Source organism: Mobula birostris, chromosome 13, assembly GCF_030028105.1.
Source record: "Mobula birostris isolate sMobBir1 chromosome 13, sMobBir1.hap1, whole genome shotgun sequence".
Classification (NCBI taxonomy): domain Eukaryota; kingdom Metazoa; phylum Chordata; class Chondrichthyes; order Myliobatiformes; family Myliobatidae; genus Mobula; species Mobula birostris.
The window spans coordinates 108,699,743-108,721,156 of record NC_092382.1 but is presented as its reverse complement, the minus strand read 5'-3'; the positions used below and the strand labels follow the sequence as shown (position 1 = coordinate 108,721,156).

Sequence of the window (21,414 nt, the reverse complement as noted above, 5' to 3'; positions counted from 1 at the left end):
CATGAAATTTATGGCAGAGATTGAGAGATTCCTTATTAGTCAGGTCATAAAGGGATACATGGAGACAGCAGGATATTGGGGCTGAGAGAGAAATAGATCGACCATGATGAAATGGCGGAGCAGACCCAATGGGCCAAGTAGCTTAATTCAGCCTCTCCATCCTATGATCGCATTTCACGTTCCTGTCTTGCTGTGTGTCAGCATCTCGGAGGATCTACAGTGGGCATGCAAACACGAAGAAAACATTTTTTTTTTTTATTTGCGGCATCCAGGATTCGGAATCTCCAGTTCCGGGAGTGTGGTTAGCTGTCACTTTCCCCTAAAGGCTCTTACTGCCAATTATTGCCTGTCAGTAGTTAAAGGGGCCGTGCTGTAGGGGATCCATTTCTGGTTCTACAGATTGTGATTTAATCTTCGGATTTCCTTACTGCCGGTTTGTTTATTTCAAGTCTGAGTCTGAGTGCATTCCAGACATACTCTACGCCTGTTCACCACCAGCCATAGCTCTCTCGTTTCAGAAAGTGTTGCAAATTCAGGAGTCTGAGAAGATTTGCCCTTTCATTGAAGACTAGGACATGTCTACAGATGAACGTTGGGAGCATGCTGACTTGTAGCATCGCCGCCTGGAGTGGAGGTTGCAAGGGGCAGGGTCACAGGAGGCTGCAGAGGGATGTAGATCACCCGGCGTCAAAGGCCCCACCTTCCCCAGCATCGAGGAGATCTTCATCAGTGAGGCCCCTCACCCCGGGACAAGGTCCCTGCTCAAAACTACCATCGGGAAAGAGGTACAGAAGCCTGAACACTCAGCGATTCAGAAACACCTTCTTCCCTTCCACTACCACATTATTGAACTCCTGTGCACCAACATCGACATTTTAAGGTTTTTATTATCTTTGTTTTTTTGTAATTCACATTAATTTTACATCTTTTCGCTGTACCGATGCTGCGAAAGAACGCATTCCAGGCTGCATAAGTATCAGATAATAAAACAAATAGCGATTCCGTTGGAAAACATCCGATACGTGTGGAGAGGACACCCGGCAGGCTGGTCTTCACCAGTCAGGGCACTGACTACAGGAGTCGGGAGATGACGTTGCAGTGCGACAACACGTCGGCAAGGCCGCTGTGCTTTATGGGAAATGCCATTGAACTGGATAGCGTGTACAGGAAGTTCTGCGGGGATATTGCCAGACCTCGAGGGACTGAGTTGTGGAGAGAGTGAGGGGAGTCTGGGACTTTATTCCCTGGAGCGTATTTGTAAATTTACAGAGTTCGATAAACAAAAGAGAGGCACAGACACAGGGAATAGGCATAGTCCTTTACCCAGGGTTGGGTTATCGAGGACCGGACAGCACAGGCTTGAGCTGAGAGTGGGTGGAAAGGAGAACGAGAGAGAGTGATAAGGGAGACGGATGGTTCACAGAGAACGGGGAGGGAAGTCAGAGAGAGGGGTAGAGAGGCAACAGAACGGGGGATAGAGTTGAAAGTTGTGGACAGAGCGAGCAGAGGAAGAGCGGGCTGAGAAAGGGCGAAGACATAAGAGGAGGTGAAGGGGTAGAGAGAAAGTTAGATGGAGCGGAAAGAAAATGGGAAGGAGGAAATGGCGAGAAAGAAGGTGATACACAGAGAGAGAGGTTTGTCGGTGTGTGGTGGGGAGAATATTGTTACGACAAGAGGAGGGGATGGAGTAGGAGGGAGAGGCAGAGAGGGTTTGGAGGAAAATTTGAAAGTATCCAGGAGTGAGAGTGAAGGAGAGAGAAGGAGGAGAAACTGGGGTTAGTCATTTGATTCATGTCGTCTCCACTGGCTGTTGACAGAGATCGTGGAACATTTCAGGAATCTCCGGGAGCAAAGGTGCCGCCTTCTCGCAGATGAAACGCCGATCATGTTTGCAAGGGTCTTTCCCTGCGTACGAGTCGCAGTCTTTGCAGTTGGACGTTCCAGAGGACTGCTTGTACAGGAGACCCCAGGCAACATTCCTGTCCAAGAGGGTTAAACAATTTAAACAGAGACAAAGCAGCTCCAGCAGAGAACCGGAGCCGAGACCGTCCACAAGCTAATCCCATAACATCGCTCTCTCCTAACAGCCTGAGTCAGTCCGCAGACTTATCTCACTTACCTACTCTCTCTCCACAGCCCCGTGACAGTACCCAGACAGATACCACGATCCCAATGTCTCCTGACAATCTTGTGTCAGTCCCCAAACTAATTGTTCTGACCCAATGATATCCTACAGCCACGTGTCTCCCCAAACGAATCCCACAGAACCGCTTCCTCACCACAGTCGTCTGTCAGTCCCCATACCAATCGAACAGGCCCACCCTCTCTTTTCAGATCTGTTTCAGTCCCCGAACAAACCCCACTGTCTCACTGTCCCACTGTCTCCCCACAGACTTCTGGCTGTCCCGAAACGAATTCCTCTGGTCGACACTCTTCCTTCGGCCCTGTGTCAGTCCCAGATTAATCGTGTTGCCCCTCCCTCGACCCAAAGCTTCCTGTCAGTCTTCGAACATATCCCACTACACCGGGCTCTCACCGTCGCCTCTGGTCCGCCTGCAGACTTATACCACAGGCACCCTCTCTCGCCCTCCGTCCGTCAGTTCGCAAACTAATCCTATTAACCCACTCTGTGTCCACCGCCCTGTATCGGTCTCCAAACTACTCCAGCTGTCCTACTCTCGCCCCTCAGATCTTTGTCATTCATCAAACAAATCCCGCTGTTGCTCCTTCTCCTCACAGTCCGGCGACTATCTCCAAAATAATTCCACTTCACCGCGCTCTCCTCACCGACATGCGTCAGTACCGATAAAATCCCTGTGTGTTCAACACTCTGCACTGCCCCCTGGCGGTTTCCGAAATATTCCCACTGGACTGTCTTTCCCCGACAGACACATGTCGGCCTCAAAATGCTTCCATTGTAGCACACTCTCCCGACAACCACGTACAGTCTCATCACAAACTAATCCCATTCTCTCCCGTCACGACTAAGTCAACGCGAACTCTCACCCCACAGATCAGTCCATATCTCACCCGCCTTCGCATTTTCCAATCCAGTATGCGCGGTTTCGGGACACAAGTTTGTCGGATACAAATCTCTGGGAAATTAAATTTATTTGATTAATGCCAAGAATCGAAAGGTATCTACAAAGCTTCTCTCTGCTGATTACAACACGAATCTGTGATGGGACGGTGTGGAGGGAGCTTCACTCTGTGTCTGACCCCGGGAGTGTGTGATGGGCGGTGTAGAGGGAGATTCACTCTGTGTCTGACCCCGAGAGTTAGTGATGGGACGGTGTGGAGGGAGATTCACTCTATATCTGAACCCGGGACTGTGTGATAGAACGGTGTCGAGGTAGCTTCACTCTGTGTCTGACCACGGGAGTGTGTGCTGGGACTGTGCAGAGGCAGATTCAGTCCGTGACTGACCCCGGAAGTGTATGATGCGACGGTGTGGAGGGATCTTAACTCTGTGTCTGACACAGGAGGTGTGTGATTGGACGGTTTGAGAGAGATTCGCTCTGTGTCTGACCCCGGGAGTGTGGGATGAGACGGTGTGAAGGGAGATTCACTCTGTGTCTGACCTCGGAAGTGTGTGATGGGACTGCGTGGAGTGATCTTAACTCTGTGTCTGACACAGGACGTGTGTGGTTGTACGGTTTGAGAGAGATTTGCTCTGTGTCTGACTCCGGGAGTGTGTTCTGGGACGGTGTGGAGGTAACTTCGCACTGTGTCTGACCCCGGGAGTGTGATATGGGACGGTGGGGAGGCAGCTTCACTCTGTGCCTGACTCCGGGAGTGTGTGCAAGGAGTGTATTGTGGGTGTACACGCTCTGTCTGACCCCGGGGTTTTTTGATGATTCCTGTGTTACTGTGGGATATTCTCGTGGTTTGACACATACCGCTTCATCCCTTGAAATGATTTCCAGAAGCCTTGAATCACGGTTTGAGCATTCCCGCACCGCTGAGTAGAAAGATGTCCCAAAGGTGGACACATAATAACACCGGTCTTTGTTTGAGATCCAGTCCTTGGAACACGTTTGCTCTGGAAATCAGGAACAAAGACGAGTGAGAAACTGCGCGAATCTCCCTTCGCAAATTCCCATCACACACACCGGGGGTGACACACAGAGGGAATTTCCTTCCACGCGGTCTCATCACGTACACCTGAGATCAGGCACAGAGAGAATCTCCCCCCGCACAATCTCATCACACTTTACCAGGGTCAGACACACTGTGACGTCCATCCACACCATCCATCACACACTACCTGGGTCAGAAACAGAGTGAATTTCGTACCACACTCTCTAATCGCACACACCCGGGGAGAGACACAGAATGAAATTCGCTCCACAACATCCTATCACAGATTTATAGGGTCAGGCATGGAGTGAAGTTCCCTCAGCATCGTCCATCTCCGATCAGTCACAGATTGATCTACCTCTGCCCCCTCCACTGATACACTCATAGAGTCAGACACAAAGTGAAGCTTGCTCCACACCGTCCCATCACAGACTCGGGGTGTCAGACGCAAAGTGATGCTCCCTCCACACCGTGCCATCACAGACTCGCGGTGTCAGACGCAGAATGATGCTCCCTCCACACCGTCCCATCACAGACTCGCGGTGTCAGACACAGAATGATGCTCGCTCCACACCGTCCCATCACAGACCCCAGGGATCAAACACGGAGTGAAGCTCACTCCACAGCACCTCATCACACAGCCTCTGCGTCAGACCCAGAGTGAAGTTCCCTCCGCCCTCTGCCATCACACAGCAATGGGGTCAGACACAGAGAGATGATCACTCAGATGTGTGAAATCAGACACATTCACCGGAAGGCACAGTGTCCTACCTAGTCACTCACGGATTCAGACAATGACTGACATTCTTGTCCCTCCACACGCTCCCGGGGTCAGAAACATAGTGAAGCTCCCACCACACCCTCCTTTCCCAGCGCACACTCCCGTGGTCAGACGTGGAGGGATGCTTCACCTCTGCTGCTCGTCAGAAATTGGCAAATTTCATCCTTCGTCCATTTGAAAGTTCTGAGCTTCGTTTCGAAGATGGAGAGGCTGTTGTTGAGAAAATATAGATTCTGGAAACAGTCATTGTTAGAGAGTTTCAGTTGATGGATCTGTTGTTGACAGTGGGTCTGTGTCCTGTTCATCTCCTGATCCTGTTCCCAAGGTAGCTGGCATTTTTTGTCGGAGATGATCTGAGACTGACGGATCTGTGATACTGAGAGATCTGGTGAAGGACGTTCAGCGTTTACAGTGAGGTGTGAGACAGCAGTACGGTATGGGCGGGTCGCGGTAAGAGATGTGTCAGTGTCACCGTGCGGTGCTGCGCGTTTCATGCTGAGGAGCGTGTAGGTGTCACGGGGACGAGTGTTGCAGTGAGGATGCGATTGTTTTCGTGTCCCAGTGGGAGGCGTGCTGTGTCACGGTACAGATGGTGTGTGTGCCACGTTGAGGGGTTTCTCAGTGTCAGCAATGAAGGGCCTGTCAGTGTCACAGTCAGGAGCGTTGATGCCACCGTGAGGTATGAGTTTGCGTCATTATCGCGGTGATGGTTGTTTCCGTGTCACAGTGAGGGACATGTCGGTGTTGCGCTGAGCAACACTAATAGCAAAGACAGCAGAGCAGCAGTCACTGGAGTTCCTGCGAAACAATGGGGGAACTGCAAGGGGCATCTGTTCCACAGAAGAAGACATTATCGAATGGTAGAAGGACCCGACCATGGCTGACAAGTGGAGTCAGAGCCAAAGTATAAACAAAAGAGAGGACGCACGAAGAAGCTAAACCTAGTGGGAATATAGCGGACTGGGAAGCTTTTACAAACGCGGAGACGGAAACTAAGAAGGTCAGTAGGAAGATCGATTACGAAAGGGAGCCAAGGTTTAAAAAGATAATATTTTCGACGGTTCTTGTTTCAGTCCAAGCAAGCAGCTGAGAAGAAGGGAGTGAAGAAATCGGGTAGAAAAAGTCGTGTTTTTTTTTAAGACTGCTCGGGGAGAAGGGTCTGCACTGCGCAGGCGCGTGACGTAGCGCGCCAAGGTTTAAAAGCAGACCTCTATATACAGCGACCATCGTCGGAGTGGACTGAGTCAGAGTGAGACGGCTTTGGCTCAACAGGCTTCAGCGAGAACAGGCAGAGGCCAGGGTAGGCTCCGGTAAGTTTTTTGTTGAGATTGTTTAGTGCACTGAGAATGCCAGGCAGGATGTTGGAATGCTCCTCTTGCGGGATGTGGGAAGTCAGGGAGCCCTCTGGTGTCCCTGACAACGACACCTGCAAGAAGTGCATCCAGTTGCATCTCCTAACAAACCGCGTTAGGGAACTGGAGCAGGAGCTGGATGACCTCCGGATCATTCGGGAGAATGAGGAGATTATAGATCGTAGCTACAGGGAGGTAGTTACGCCAAAGGAGCAGAGGACAGGAAATTGGGTTACTGTCAGGTGAGGGAAGAGGAAAGGGCAGGCAGAGCAGGGTTCCCCTGTGGCCATTCCCCTCAACACAAGTATACCGCATTGGATACTGATGACTTACCTGGGACAAGCTGCAGTAGCCGGATCTCTAGCACTGGGTCTGTCTCTGCAGTGCAGAAGGGAGTGTGGAAAAAGAGGAGAGCGGTAGTGATAGGGGATTCGATAGTTACAGCTGCAGACAGGAGGTTCTGTGTTCGTGACAGAGAAAACAGGATGGTTGGTTGCCTCCCGGGTGCCAGGGTCAAGGATGTTTCTGATCGCCTGCATGACATTCTGAAGTGGAAGCGTGGCCAGCCAGATGTCGTAGTGCACATCGGTACCAATGACATAGCAAGGAAGAGTGAGTATAGAGAGCTCGGTAGGAAGTTGAAAAGAAGGACCTCAAGGGTGGTAATCTCAGAATTGCTACCTGTGCCAGGTGCCAGTGAGGGTAGGAATAGGATGCTCTGGAGGATGAACAAGTGGATGAGGAACTAGTGCAGGGGGCAGGGTTTCAGACTTCAGGATCATTGGGAACTCTTCTGGGGCAGGTGGGACCTGTACAAGAGAGACGGGTTACACTTGAACTACAGGCGGAAAAATATTCTTTCAGGGAGGTTTGTTTTTGCTACTGGGGAGGCTTTAAACTAGATTTGCAGGGGGATGGGAACCACAGTGCCAGAGCTCACAGTGCGGCTGTGGTGAAAATAAATGATGTTGAAAGTTTAAGCAAATCCGCTGATAGAAAAGTTGTGAGTGTTGGTAAAAATCTTCTGAGGTGTATATATTTCAATGCTAGGAGTATTGCGGGGAAGGCGGATGAGTCGAGGGCGTGGATTGACACGTGGAATTATGATGTTATAGCAATTAGTTAAACATGGCTACAGGAGGGGCAGGACTGGCAGCTTAATATTCCAGGGTTCCGATGTTTCAGATGTGATCTAGCCAGAGGAATGAAAGGTGGGGGAGTAGCATTGCTTGCTACGGAAAATATTACAGCAGTGCTCAGGCAGGACAGATGAGAGGGCTTGTCCACTGAGTCCTTTTGGGTGGAGCTGAGAAACAGGAAAGGTATGACCACATTAGTGGGATTGTATTACAGACCACCCAATAGTCAACGAGACATGGAAGAGCAAATCTGCAGAGCGATAGCAGTCAACTGCAGGAAACATAAAGTTGTGGTGGTAGGGGATTTTAATTTTCCATACATTGATTGGGACTCCCATACTGTTAGGGGTCTAGATGGTTTAGAGTTTGTAAAATGTGTTCAGGAAAGTTTTCTAAATCAATATATTGAGGGACCAACAAGAGGGGATGCAATATTGGATCTCCTGTTATGAAACGAGTTAGGACAAGTGACGGAAGTCTGTGTAGGGGAGCACTTTGGTTCCAGTGATCATAACACCATTAGTTTCAATTTGATCATGGACAAGGATAGAGCTGGTCCTAGGGTTGAGATTCTGAACTGCAAGAAGGCCAAATTTGAAGAAGTGAGAAAGGATCTAAAAAGCGTGGATTGGGACAGGTTGTTCTCTGGCAAATATGTGATTGGTAAGTGGGAAGCATTCAAAGGGGAAATTTCGAGAGTGCAGAGTTTGTATGTTCCTGTCAGGATTAAAGGCAAATTGAATAGGAATAAGGAACCATGGTTCTCAAAGGATATTGCAACTCTGATAAAGAAGAAGAGGGAGTTGTATGAAATGTATAGAAAACAGGGAGTAAATCAGGTGCTTGAGGAGAAAAAGAAGTGCAAGAAAACACTTAAGAAAGAAATCAGGAGGGCTAAAAGAAGACACGAGGTTGCCTTGGCAGTCAAAGTGAAGGATAATCCAAAGAGCTATTACAGGTATATTAAGACAAAAGGATTGTAAGGGATAAAATTGGTCCTTTTGAAGATCGGAGTGGTCGGCTATGTGCGGAACCAAAGGAAATGGGGCAGATCTTAAATAGTGTTTTTGCGTCTGTATTTACTAAGGAAACTGGCATGAAGTCTATGGAATTGAGGGAATCAAGTCGTGAGATCATGGAAACTGTACAGATTGAAAAGGAGGAGTTGCTTGCTGTCTTGAGGAAAATTAAAGTGGATAAATCCCCGGGGCCTGACAGAGTGTTCCCTCGGTCCTTAAAGGAGACTAATGTTGAAATTGCGGGTGCCCTGGCAGAAATATTTAAAATGTCGCTGTCTACGGGTGAGGTGCCAGAGGATTGGAGAGTGACTCATATTGTTCCGTTGTTTAAAAAAGGATCGAGAAGTAATCCGGAAAATTATAGGCCGGTGATTTTAACGTTGGTAGTAGATAAGTTATTGGAGGGAGTACTAAGAGATAGAATCTACAAGCATTTGGATAGACAGGGACTTATTAGGGAGACTCAACATGGTTTTGTGCGTGATAGGTCATGTTTGACCAATCTATTGGAATTTTTCTAGGAGGTTACCAGGAAAGTGGATGAAGGGAAGGCAGTGGATATTGTCTACATGGACTTCAGTAAGGCCTTTGACTAAGTTCCGCATGGGAGGTTAGTTAGGAAAATTCAGTCGCTAGGTATACATGGAGAGGTGGTAAATTGGATTAGACATTGGCTCAATGGAAGAAGCCAAAGAGTGGTGGTAGAGAATTGCTTCTCTGAGTGGAGGCCTGTCACTAGTGGTGTGCCACAGGGATCAGTGCTGGGTCCATTGTTATTGTCATCTATATCAATGATAGAAACATAGAAACATAGAAAATAGGTGCAGGAGTAGGCCATTCGGCTCTTCGAGCCTGCACCGCTATTTATTATGATCATGGCTGATCATCCAACTCAGAACACCGCCCCAGCCTTCCCTCCATACCCCCTGACCCCCGTAGCCACAAGGGCCATATCTAACTCCATCTTAAATATAGCCAATGAACTGGCCTCAACTGTTTCCTGTGGCAGAGAATTCCACAGATTCACCACTCTCTTTGTGAAGAAGTTTTTCCTAATCTCGGTCCTAAAATCCTAAAAGGCTTCCCCTCTATCCTCAAACTGTGACCCCTATTTCTGGACTTCCCCAACATCGGGAACAATCTTCCTGCATCTAGCCTGTCCAATCCCTTTAGGATCTTATACTTTTCAATCAGATCCCCCCTCAATTTTCTAAATTCCAACGAGTACAAGCCCAGTTCATCCAGTCTTTCTTCATATGAAAGTCCTGCCATCCCAGGAATCAATCTGGTGAACCTTCTCTGTACTCCCTCTATGGCAAGGATGTCTTTCCTCAGATTAGGGGACCAGAACTGCACACAATACTCCAGGTGTGGTCTCACCAAGGCCTTGTATAACTGCAGTAGTACCTCCCTGCTCCTGTACTCAAATCCTCTCGCTATAAATGCCAGCATACCATTCGCCTTTTTCACCGCCTGCTGTACCTGCATGCCCACTTTCAATGACTGGTGTATAATGACACTCAGGTATCGTTGCACCTCCCCTTTCCCTAATCGGCCACAATTCAGATAATAATCTGTTTTCCTATTTTTGCCACCAAAGTGGACAACTTCACATTTATCCACATTAAATTGCATCTGCCATGAATTTGCCCACTCACCCAACCTATCCAAGTCACCCTGCATCCTCTTAGCATCCTCCTCACAGCTAACACTGCCACCCAGCTTCGTGTCATCCGCAAACTTGGAGATGCTGCATTTAATTCCCTCATCCAAGTCATTAATATATATTGTAAACAACTGGGGTCCCAGCACTGAGCCTTGCGGTACCCCACTAGTCACCGCCTGCCATTCTGAAAAGGTCCCGTTTATTCCCACTCTTTACTTCCTGTCTGTTAACCAACTCTCCACCCACACCAATACCTTACCCCCAATACCGTGTGCTTTAAGTTTGCACACTAATCTCCTGTGTGGGACCTTGTCAAAAGCCTTCTGAAAATCCAAATATACCACATCCACTGGTTCTCCCCTATCCTCTCTACTAGTTACATCCTCAAAAAAATCTATGAGATTCGTCAGACATGATTTTCCTTTCAGAAATCCATGCTGACTTTGTCCGATGATTTCACCACTTTCCAAATGTGCTGTTATCACATCCTTGATAACTGACTCCAGCAGCTTCCCCACCACCGACATTAGGCTAACCGGTCTATAATTCCCCGGTTTCTCTCTCCCTCCTTTTTTAAAAAGTGGAGTTACATTAGCCACCCTCCAATCCTCAGGAACTAATCCAGAATCTAACGAGTTTTGAAAAATTATCAGTAATGCATCCACTGTTTCTTGGGCTACTTCCTTAAGCACCCTGGGATGCAGACCATCTGGCCCTGGGGATTTATCTGCCTTCAATCCCTTCAATTTACCTAACACCACTTCCCTACTAACATGTATTTCACTCAGTTCCTCCATCTCACCGGACCCTCTGTCCCCTACTATTTCTGGAAGATTATTTATGTCCTCCTTAGTGAAGACAGAACCAAAGTAATTATTCAATTGGTCTGCCATGTCCTTGCTCCCCATAATCAACTCACCTGTTTCTGTCTGCAGGGGACCTACATTTGTCTTTACCAGTCTTTTCCTTTTTACATATCTATAAAAGCTTTTACAGTCCGTTTTTATGTTGCCTGCCAGTTTTCTCTCATAATCTTTTTCCCCCTTCCTAATTAAGCACTTTGTCCTCCTCTGCTGAACTCTGAATTTCTCCCAGTCCTCAGGTGAGCCACTTTCTCTGGCTAATTTGTATGCTGCTTCTTTGGAATTGATACTATCCCTAATTTCTCTTGTCAGCGACGGGTGCACTACCTTCCTTGATTTATTCTTTTGCCAAACAGGGATGAACATTTGTTGCAGTTCATCCATGCAACCTTTAAATGCTTGCCACTGCATATCCACCGTCAATCCTTTAAGTGTCAGTTGCCAGTCTATCTTAGCTAATTCACGTCTCATACCTTCAAAGTTACCCCTCTTTAAGTTCAGAACCTTTGTTTCTGAATTAACTATGTCACTCTCCATCTTAATGAAGAATTCCACCATATTATGGTCACTCTTACCCAAGGGGCCTCTCGCGACAAGATTGCTAATTAACCCTTCCTCATTGCTCAAAACCCAGTCCAGAATAGCCTGCTCTCTAGTTGGTTCCTCGACATGTTGGTTCAAAAAACCATCCCGCATACATTCCAAGAAATCCTCTTCCTCAGCACCTTTACCAATTTGGTTCACCCAATCCACATGTAGATTGAAGTCACCCATTATAACTGGTAATCTGGATGATAATGTGGTAAATTGGATCAGCAAATTTGCTGATGATACAAAGATCGGAGGTGTAGTAAACAGTGAGGAACGTGTTCAGAGCCTGCAGTGGGACTTGGACCAGCTGGAAAATTGGTCTGAAAAATGGCAGATGGGTATTAATACAGACAAGTGTGAGGTATGGCACGTTGGAAGGACAAACCAAGGTAGAACATACAGGGTTAATGGTAAGGCACTGAGGAGTGCAGTAGAACAGAGGGATCTGGGAATACAGATGCAAAATTACCTAAAAGTGGCGTTACAAGTAGATAAGGTCGTAAAGAGAGCTTTTGGTACATTGGCTTTTATTAATCGAAGTATCGAGTTTAAGAGCTGGAATGTTATGATGAGGTTGTATAAGGTATTAGTGAGGCCGAATCTGGAGTATTGTGTTCAGTTTTGGTCACCAAATTACAGGAAGGATATTAATAAGGTTGAAAGAGTGCAGAGAAGGTTTACAAGGATGTTGCCAGTACTTGAGAATCTCAGTTACAGAGAAACGTTGAATAGGTTAGGACTTTATTCCCTGGAGCATAGAAGAATGAGGGGAGATTTGATAGAGGCATATAAAATTATGATGGGTATAGATAGAATGAATGCAAGCAGGCTTTTTCCACTGAGGCAAGTGGAGAAAAAAAAAAAAAAACAGAGAACATGGGTTAAGGGTGAGTGGGGAAAGTTTAAAGGGAACATTGGGGTGGGGGGCTTTTTCACACAGAGAGTGCTGGGAGTATGGAATGAGCTGCCAGATGAGGTGGTAAATGCGGGTTCTTTTTTAACATTTAGGAATAAAATGGCCAGATACATGGATGGGAGGTGCATGGACAGATATAGTCCGTGTGCAGGTCAGTGAGACTAGGCAGAAAATGGTTCGGACAGCTAAGAAGGGTCAAAAGGCGTGTTTCTGTGCTGTAGTTTCTATGGTTTCTATGGCTAACTACCTTGGTTTTCTCTTCACTAAGGAGTACATAAATAATCTTCCGGAAACAGTAGGGGATAGAGGGTCTCGTGAGATGGAGGAACTGAAGGACATACATGTTAGAAGGGGAGTGGTGTTAGGTAAATTGAAGAGATTAAAGACAGATAAATCCCCAGGGCCAGATGGTCTGCATTCTAGAGAGCTTAAGGCAGTAGCCCAAGAGATAGTGGATGCATTAGTGATATTTTTTCAAAACTCTTTAGGTTCTAGACTGGTTCCTGAGGATTGGAGGGTGGCTAATGTAACCCCGCTTTTTGAAAAAAAGAGAGAGAGAGAAACCGGGGAATTATAGACCGGTTAGCCTGACATCGGTGGTGGGGAAAATGCTAGAGTCAGTGATCAAAAATGTGATAAAGCACATTTGGAAAGCGGTGAAATGATCGGACAAAGGCAGCATGGATTTCTGAAAGGAAAATCATGTCTGGCGAAACTCATAGAATTTTTTGAGGATGTAACTAGTAGAGTGGGTAGGGAAGAACCAGTGGATGTGGTTTACTTGGATTTTCAAAAGGTTTTTGACAAGGTCCCACACAGGAGATTAGTGTGCAAACTTAAAGCATATGGTATTGGGGGTATGGTATTGATGTGGGTGGAGAATTGGTTGGCAGACAGGAATGAAAGAGTGGGAATAAATGGGACCTTTACAGAATGGCAGGCTGTGACTAGTGGGGTACCGCAAGGTTCAGTGCTGGGACCTATTAATGAATTAGACGAGGAAATTAAATGCAGCATCTCCAAGATTGCGGATGACAGAAGCTGGGCGGCAGTATTAGTTGTAAGGAGGATGCTAAGAGGATGCAGGGTAAACTGGGTAGGTTGGGTGAGTGGTCAAATTCATGGCAGATGCAATTCAATGTGGATAAATGTGATGCTATCCACTTAGGTGGCAAAAACAGAAAAACAGATCATTAACTGAATGGTGGCCGATTAGGAAAAGGGGAGGTGCAACGAGACCTGGGTGTCATTATAAGTGGTTGGGGACCGGTGCTTAATCTGAGGATTGACATTCTTGACATAGAGGATGTACAAAGAAGGTTCACCAGATTGATTCCTGGGATGGCAGGAGTTTCACATGTTGAAGGACTGGATCGGCTACGCTTCACCTCGTTGGAATTTAGAAGATTGAGGGGAGATCTCATTGAAACGTAATAATCCTAAAGGGATTGACAGGTTAGATGCAGGAAGATTGTTCCCGATGTTGGGGAAGTCCAGAACGAGGGGCAACAGTTTGAGGATAAAGGGAAAGCCTTTTAGGACCGAGATGAGGAAAAACGTCTTCACACAGAGAGTGGTGAATCTGTGGAATTCCCTGACACAGGAAACAGTTGAGGCCAGTTCATTGGCTATATTTAAGAGGGAGTTAGATATGACCCTTCTGGCTAAAGTGATCAGGGTGTCTGGAGAGAGGCAAGTACAGGGTTCTGAGTTGGACGATCAGCCATGACCACACTGAATGGCGGTGCAGGTTCGATGGGCCGAATGGCCTACTCCTGCACCTATTTTCTATGTTTCCATGTTTCACTCCTTTCATCCTCTTTTTCTTCACATAATTGAAGAATGTCTTGGGGTTTTCCTTTACCCTACTCGCCAAGGCCTTCTTATGCACCCTTCTTGCTCTTCTCAGCCCCTTCTTAAGCTCCTTTCTTTCTCCCCTATATTCCTCAATAGACCCATCTGATCCTTCCTTCCGGAACCACGTGTATGCTGCCTTCTTCCACCTGACTAGATTTTCCACCTCACTTGTCACCCATAGTTCCTTCACCCTACCATTTTTTATCTTTCTCGCTGGGACAAATTTATCCCTAACAGCCTGCAAGGGATCTCTAAACATCGACCACATGTCCATAGTACATTTCCGTCTACTCTTCCCCATTCCACTCTCCCGTGATAAGACAAGAAATGAAACAGTTTCAGCCCTATCTCACCGTGATCAGACACAGTCCGATGCCCTTCTTCCCCCTCATATCACACAACACAGGGGTCAGAAACGCAAGAAGCTCCCTCCACACCACCCTGTCACACACTCCCCGGTGAAAAACAGAGAGCCGTCTTCTCCACACCCTCTCACCATAAAATCGAGCGGTCAGGCATAGAGTTAAGCGACTATTACAGTGTCCATTTGCACACTCCTGGGATCAGGCACCGTGTAGCTGCTTCAGCACCGTCTGATTACTGACACCCGGAGAAAGACATTGAGTGAAGCTTTTTCTCACTCTCCCATACCACACGAACAGGATCAGAAACAATCCCATCACAGACACTCGGAGTCACTTATACAGTGAAGGTCCCCGCACGCCATTCAGTCACAAACTTCCTGATGGGTCAGACACAAAGTTGCGTTCCATCCACAATGACCCGTCACACACTCCCGGGAACAGACGAAGAATGACGCACTTGTCTCACGGGCCCATCATACTCCCCCGGTGTCAGACACAGAGTGATACTCCTTCCACACTGTCCCGGATTCAGCCTCAGACTGAAGCTTTCTCTCCACCACACCATCACACACTCCTTGTGTCAGACATGGAGTGAAGCTCCCTGCACACTGTCACATCACACAGTCTTGCGGGCAAACACAGAGTCAACCTCCGCCCACACTGCCCCATTACTCCCGCCCGTGATTGGACAGGCAATGAAACGCTGTCGGCACCATCCCACCGCATACTCCTGTGGTCAGACACAGTATGATGCTCCTTCTACCCCGTCACATCACACAACACAGGGTCGGGAAACTGGAGATGCTCCCTCCGCACCGTTCTATCACTCACCCCTGGTAACAGACACAGAGCGGAACACCATCCAGGCACGCTTCACAGTTCCCGATGTCAGACAGACAAATGGCCCCCCTCCCAAACGCACTCACCCACTCCCCACCTCGGCTATTTCTTCCCTCATCACTGTGTCACAAACAGAATCCAATCATACACACACGGGATGAGACACAGATTGAAGCCCCCTGCACACGGTCAGATCACACACTAAAATAGTCAGGCGCAGAGGGAATCTCTCTCTCCGCGGTCCCATCACACACTACAGGCGTCAGACGTGGAGTGAAGCTCCCGTCTAGATTGGCCCATCATACACTCCCGGAGTCAGACACCGAGTTTAGCTCCCTCTACAAAGCCTCATCACGTACTGCCTGGGTCAGACACAGAGTGAATCTCTCTCTCCATGGGCTCATCACACCTTCCAGCGGTCAGACGTGGAGTGAAGTTTCCTGTACACCATCCAATGACACTCTTCCCGTGTGAGATTCTGGCTGTTACTCCTTCCACACCGTCTCATCACACACTCTCGGGGTCAGACACAGAGTGAAGCTCCCTCCACACCGCCCCTCATACACTCACTGGGTCAGAGAACAGAATTTAGATCCCTCCACAAAGTCCAATCTCACAAAGCCTGGTTGAGACACTCTGTCTATCACTCTCTCCACGACACCATCACACACTCCAGCGTCAGACACGGAAATAAGCTCCCTTCGCACAGACGACAAATGCCAGACGGAGAATGATTCTCCCTCTACGTCTCCTCGACACACCACGGAGCAAACTCTCGGACACAGAGGGAAGCTGACTCCTCACCGTCCCATCACAGACTCCAGAGAATAACACAGTGCGAATCTCCCTCCTTACGTCTCATCACACACTCCCTGGTGAATCTCAGAGTGAAGCTATCTCCGAACCCTCCCATGACCGCCCGTGTTCACACACGAAGCGAAGTTCCGCCCTCACCCTCCCATGGCACACTCACACAATCCATCCCGCCCCCCAGATGCACCCACTCATACCGTCTCATCACACACTCCCGGCGTCAGACACGGAGTGAAACTCCCTTCATACCGCCCCATCACACACTCCCGGGTCAGGCACAGAGTGAAGCACCCTCCTCACCGTCTCATCACACACTTCCGGGGTCAGACACAAAGCGAAACTCCTTCCATACCGCCCCTCACCCACCCTCTGGGTCAGAGAACAGAATTTAGATGCCTCCACAAAATCCCATTACTCACTGTCTTGGTCAGATTCAGGGTGAATTTCTCTATCCACCGCCCCATCACACACTCCCGGAGACAGACACAGAGTGAATCTCCCTCCACACGGTCCAATCACAGACTCCCGAGTCTAACACAGTGTGAATCTCGCTCCACACCGTCCCATCACACACTCCGTGGCGAGTCAAAGAATGAATCTCTTTCTGACCGGACCCATCACATCCTCGTGTGTCCACATACAAAGCAAAGCTCCGCCCACAGAATATGGTGTCACATAGAAAGAACGTCACTGTGCACTGTCCCATTGCACACACAGGGATTCAGACCCATACGCTCTCTATCGATCCCATTACACACTCCGGGAGTCAGACACACAGTGAAGCTCACTCTAAACCGTCCCATCACACACTTCCGGATTCAGACACAGACCTATGCTCTCTCTCCAGGATCCTATCTTGCCCTGCCGGATTCAGACTCACAGTGATGCCCTCTCTGCACCGGCCCGTCACACACTCCAAGATTCAGAGTGAAATACTCTCTCCACGTCCCGTAAAACATTTCACGGAACAGGCATTGGGTGAAGCTGTCTGGGCTCTGTCCAATCACACAATCCGTCTGTCAGACACAGAGTGAAGGTGGATCTATACCGTCACATCAGAGATTCCCGGAGTCAGACACAGAGGGAAGCTGTAATGTTACATCTCACAATCCTGTGGTGAGACACAGAGTGAATCTACCTCAACAAAGTCCCGTCACACCCTCCTGGGTTCAGTGATAAATTGAAACTTCCTCCACACAGCACCATCACACACTTACCAGGTCAAACACAGAGTGAATCTGCCTCCATACCATCTCTTCAACCACTCCCGATGTCAAGCACAGAGTGACGCTTCCTCTCTCTGTGCCGGCCTTGTGATGAGGAGCGGGTTAAAGAGGGGGATAATGCCTCACCTTTTCTGCTGGTCAACAATTCACAGATTTGAGCCTTCGTTTCGTTGACAGTTCTGAACTTCGTTTCTATCTCAGTGAACTGGTGACGGAGATCAGCGTGCATCCGTTTAAGAACGGACAGATCAGACTTGAGCGCAGGAAGATTCTTGAGACAGGTTCTCTGGGAGGGATCCAGGAGGGAAGGTGGATAGTTTCGGTCAGGGCTGATCATAGACTGACGAATCTGTGATACTGAGAGAGATGGTGAAGGATGTTTATTGTTTACAGTGACAGGTGAGTCAGCGTCACGCAACCGAACGGGTCACAGAGAATGTTGTCTCAGTGTCACGCTGAAGGGTGTCACAGTGAAGGATGTGCTGGTGGCACAGTGCGCGGCGTCGGCGCAAGATTGAGGAGCGTGTCTGGATATATCAGTGAACTGGCGAAGGTTTTGTTGTTGTTACAATGGGGTCTGTGTCAGTATCGTGGTGGTGATTGATTCCCTGTCTCAGTGCGAGGCGTGTCAGAGCTGCTGTGAGGGATTGTCGTTGTCACTGTGATAGGTGTTTCAATGCCCTGGCGAGAGGTGTGCCGGGTCACAATGAAGCCCATCTCGACGTCACGGCGAGGAAAATGACAGAGTGACGGAAACCTTAGAGTGAGGGTCTGGTGGTGTCACGGTGAGTGGGAGTGTAATGTGTGGGAGCTTCTCGCTTTGAGAGGAGTGTGTCTTTGTCACCATGAGAGGTATGTCATGGCCACGGTGTGTGTGAGCGTGTCACGCAGAGGTGTGTGTGAGCGTGTCACGCAGAGGTGTGTGTCGGTGTCACGGAGAGGACTGTGTCTGTGTCATTGTGAATTTAAGTGTCGGTATCACGGTGAGGGGTTCGCCTGTGTCAGGGTGAGGTGTGGGTAATTGATTTAATGAGCGGTTATCGCTGTTACGTTGAGGGGCGATAATGTCTCGGTGAGGGGTGTTACAGTGACGTGTGAGTCCTTGTCATGGGGAGGAGCTGGACGGGTCAACGTTTAGGAGCCTGTAGGTACCACAGTGAGTGGTGTCTCAGAGTCACGGTGAAGTGCGTGTCGGTGTCACTGTGAGGTCTGCTTCGGAGTCGCCTTAAGCCAGGTTCTCTGAGATAGATTCTGGTGGGAAATCTCAGATATCTTGGATTCAAAGTTTGAGGCTAACGAATGGACTGGGAGACGCCATTAGGGTTGGTCCTGTTCATCTCCTGATATTCTTCCCCAAGGAGTTTGTAGTTTCGGTCGGATGTGATCTGAAATGGTGTTTACACTGTGTGAGAGCCACGCTACTGAACGAGTCACGGAGAGTGGTGTGTCAGTGACACGGTGAGGGTGTCAAAGTGAGGGATGTGCTGTTGGCACAGTGAGGGGCGTCAGAGCCACCGTGAGCTACGTGTCTGCGACACGCTGAGGGGTAGATCAGGTTACCAGCGAGATTTTTTTTTTTTTTGGTGTCACGAAGGGGGCTGCGTCAGTATCGCGGTGCTAGTTGATTCCCTGTTACAGCGAGTCGGTGTTTCAGTGAGAGAAGTGTCGCTGTCAATGTGATAGTTGTTTCTGGGTCCATGTGAGAGGTGTACCGGGTCACATCGCGGTGTATCTCTATGTAACTGTGAGAGATGTGTCGGGGTCACAGAGCTAGGTTTGACGGTGTTGCAGTCAGAGACTCGTCGGTGTCATAGTCTGCGGTGAATTGGTGTTACAGTCGGGAAAATGTCGATGTCACGCTGAGGGGAGTGCCTGTGTCACGGGGAAGGACCTGTTCTTGTCACTGTGGGTGTGTCGGTGTCACAGTAACTTTAGTGTTCTCACGGTGAGGACTGAGTGGGTGACGCTCGGAGGGTCTTGTCGGTGTCACGGCGAGGGATGTGTCGTTGTGACGGCGAGTGTTATGTTGGCGTTTGGGTGGAGCAGCTGTTACTGAAGTGATAAGAGATGAGACGGTTTCAATGTGATGGACGTGTCTGTGTCACAGTGAGGGATGAGTCCACGTCACAGTGCGTGACGTGTCGGTGCAACGGCGAGGGACGTGTCAGTGTTACTGTGAATCGTTGTTACATTATGTTCTGGGTTAGCATCAGGCTGAGGATATATCGGTGTAATGTTGAGGGATGTGTTGCGGGGGGTCGTGTCGGTGTTACGGTGAGGGGTGAGTCGTGGTCATGCTGAGAGACCCGTCAGCACCACAGTGACGGGTGTGTTGATATCACCATAAAGTGCGTTTCTGGGAAATGTTGGGAACGTGTCGCTGTTACAGTAGCATTTTGTTACAGTGACGGTTTGATCGTTTCGTCCGGTGCTCAACTCACCCTGAATCCTCCAGCAGATACCCGTGATAACGAGGGTCGCTGTCAAGAAACAGATTAGCCATATACTTGAATCTATTCTGTGTCTCCTTGTGGGTCGTTCACTGCGCATGTCGTCTGTGGAAAAAATTGTCCCTTGTCTTTGTCAATCCATAGTCACATTCCCTGATCTACCCCAGCCATGCTCCTCCCAACCTGTGAGTTCAAATCACCCTCTTTCGCGCATACAGAGCAGTGAGCGTAAATCACAGAACACAACAGACTCTTCGGCCCAAAATATATGCTGGACGTATTATACTTTATACCTAAATCGTTTTTACCTACTCAATGTTCATTTCGCCCAAATTGCCCCACATCCACGTGCCCGTCAAAGAGACAATTAAACGCCTCTACCGATTTGCCTTCACCACCACCCCTGGCAGCTCATTCCATTCACCCACGGTCTCTGTGTAACGAAAACTTGCCCCTCATATTGCCTATAAAGATATCCCCTCTCCCCTTCCACTGCTTGGTATTAGACATTTCTCTCCGGGGTGGAAGTGGACCGGTTGCCAGGTCTATCTCTGTCTCTCGTAACGATGTGAAACTGTATCAACTCTCCCCTGAGCCTAAGATATATATGAAATAATACATGAAATTGGGGTGTATGGGGTGTCAGGGAGGGGTAGCACCTCTGGTGAGGGAACATGTCGCGTCCTTTTCAGGGCGGTTAGTCCACCTTTGGTCCCCACCTGGCACTCAGCTCTCACCTGTGGCTCCCCGTAGCTGTTTGCATGCGACAGCAGCCACAACCCGGGCAACGGTTTCGACAAGCCGGCGAAACCAGGTGAAGGTAGCCGACGGGTCTCCAACCCTCGGTGAGATAGTGAGTTGTCTATCCCAGCATGTGAAGACAGACTCCGGTGGATTGAGCGGACGAGACCAATGGAAGGTCCAACGGTCAAGAAGGCGGTCTCTGCAAGCGTCGTGGAACGTGTAGAGCAGGACAAGACACAGAAGACGTCTTGGTCATCCACTGCGCCTAGTCCCATCTCCAGCCGTCTAGACTCGGTCTTGCCACTGGATCCAGATGGGAATTGGGAAGAGAGAGTGAGGCTGACGCCGCGCAACTCTCCCTCACTTAAATCCAATCATGCGCTAGTCTCAACACCATCATAATGGTGTCGAGGTCTTCATCGACGTCAATGATGGACGAACAAAAAGAAATACATGAAATACATACATATTGTATAAATTTATTTTACTGATATCATATATCCGCTTGCTACCTTTCCATCTTCTGCATATCATGTGTGTTTTGTGCCGTTGCGTGGCCGTTGGTTTTGTGTTTGGCATCTGCGTCCTGGAGTAACACAGACTCGTTTGACTTTATTGATGGGTATTCATGTATATTTGAATTGCAATGAACTTTTATTGAATTAAAGCCGTCTTTTCGCACCTTCTTTGGAATAGAACCCAATGATACAAA

The 21,414-nt window shown here is 48.6% G+C and overlaps 1 protein-coding gene across 1 annotated transcript; it reads right to left on the bottom strand.

The window, feature by feature from the left end:
• Positions 1 to 886: 886 nt before the first annotated feature.
• Positions 887 to 20,791, bottom strand: LOC140207318 (uncharacterized). Its single transcript, XM_072275828.1, has 6 exons — positions 20,696 to 20,791; positions 19,950 to 20,063; positions 17,635 to 17,865; positions 3,900 to 4,042; positions 3,031 to 3,095; positions 887 to 1,979 (listed from the first exon to the last, which is right to left on the bottom strand). The coding sequence occupies exons 2-6, from the start codon at positions 20,056 to 20,058 to the stop codon at positions 1,790 to 1,792; spliced, it is 738 nt and encodes a 245-aa protein (XP_072131929.1). The 5' UTR covers positions 20,059 to 20,063; positions 20,696 to 20,791; the 3' UTR covers positions 887 to 1,789.
• Positions 20,792 to 21,414: the final 623 nt, after the last annotated feature.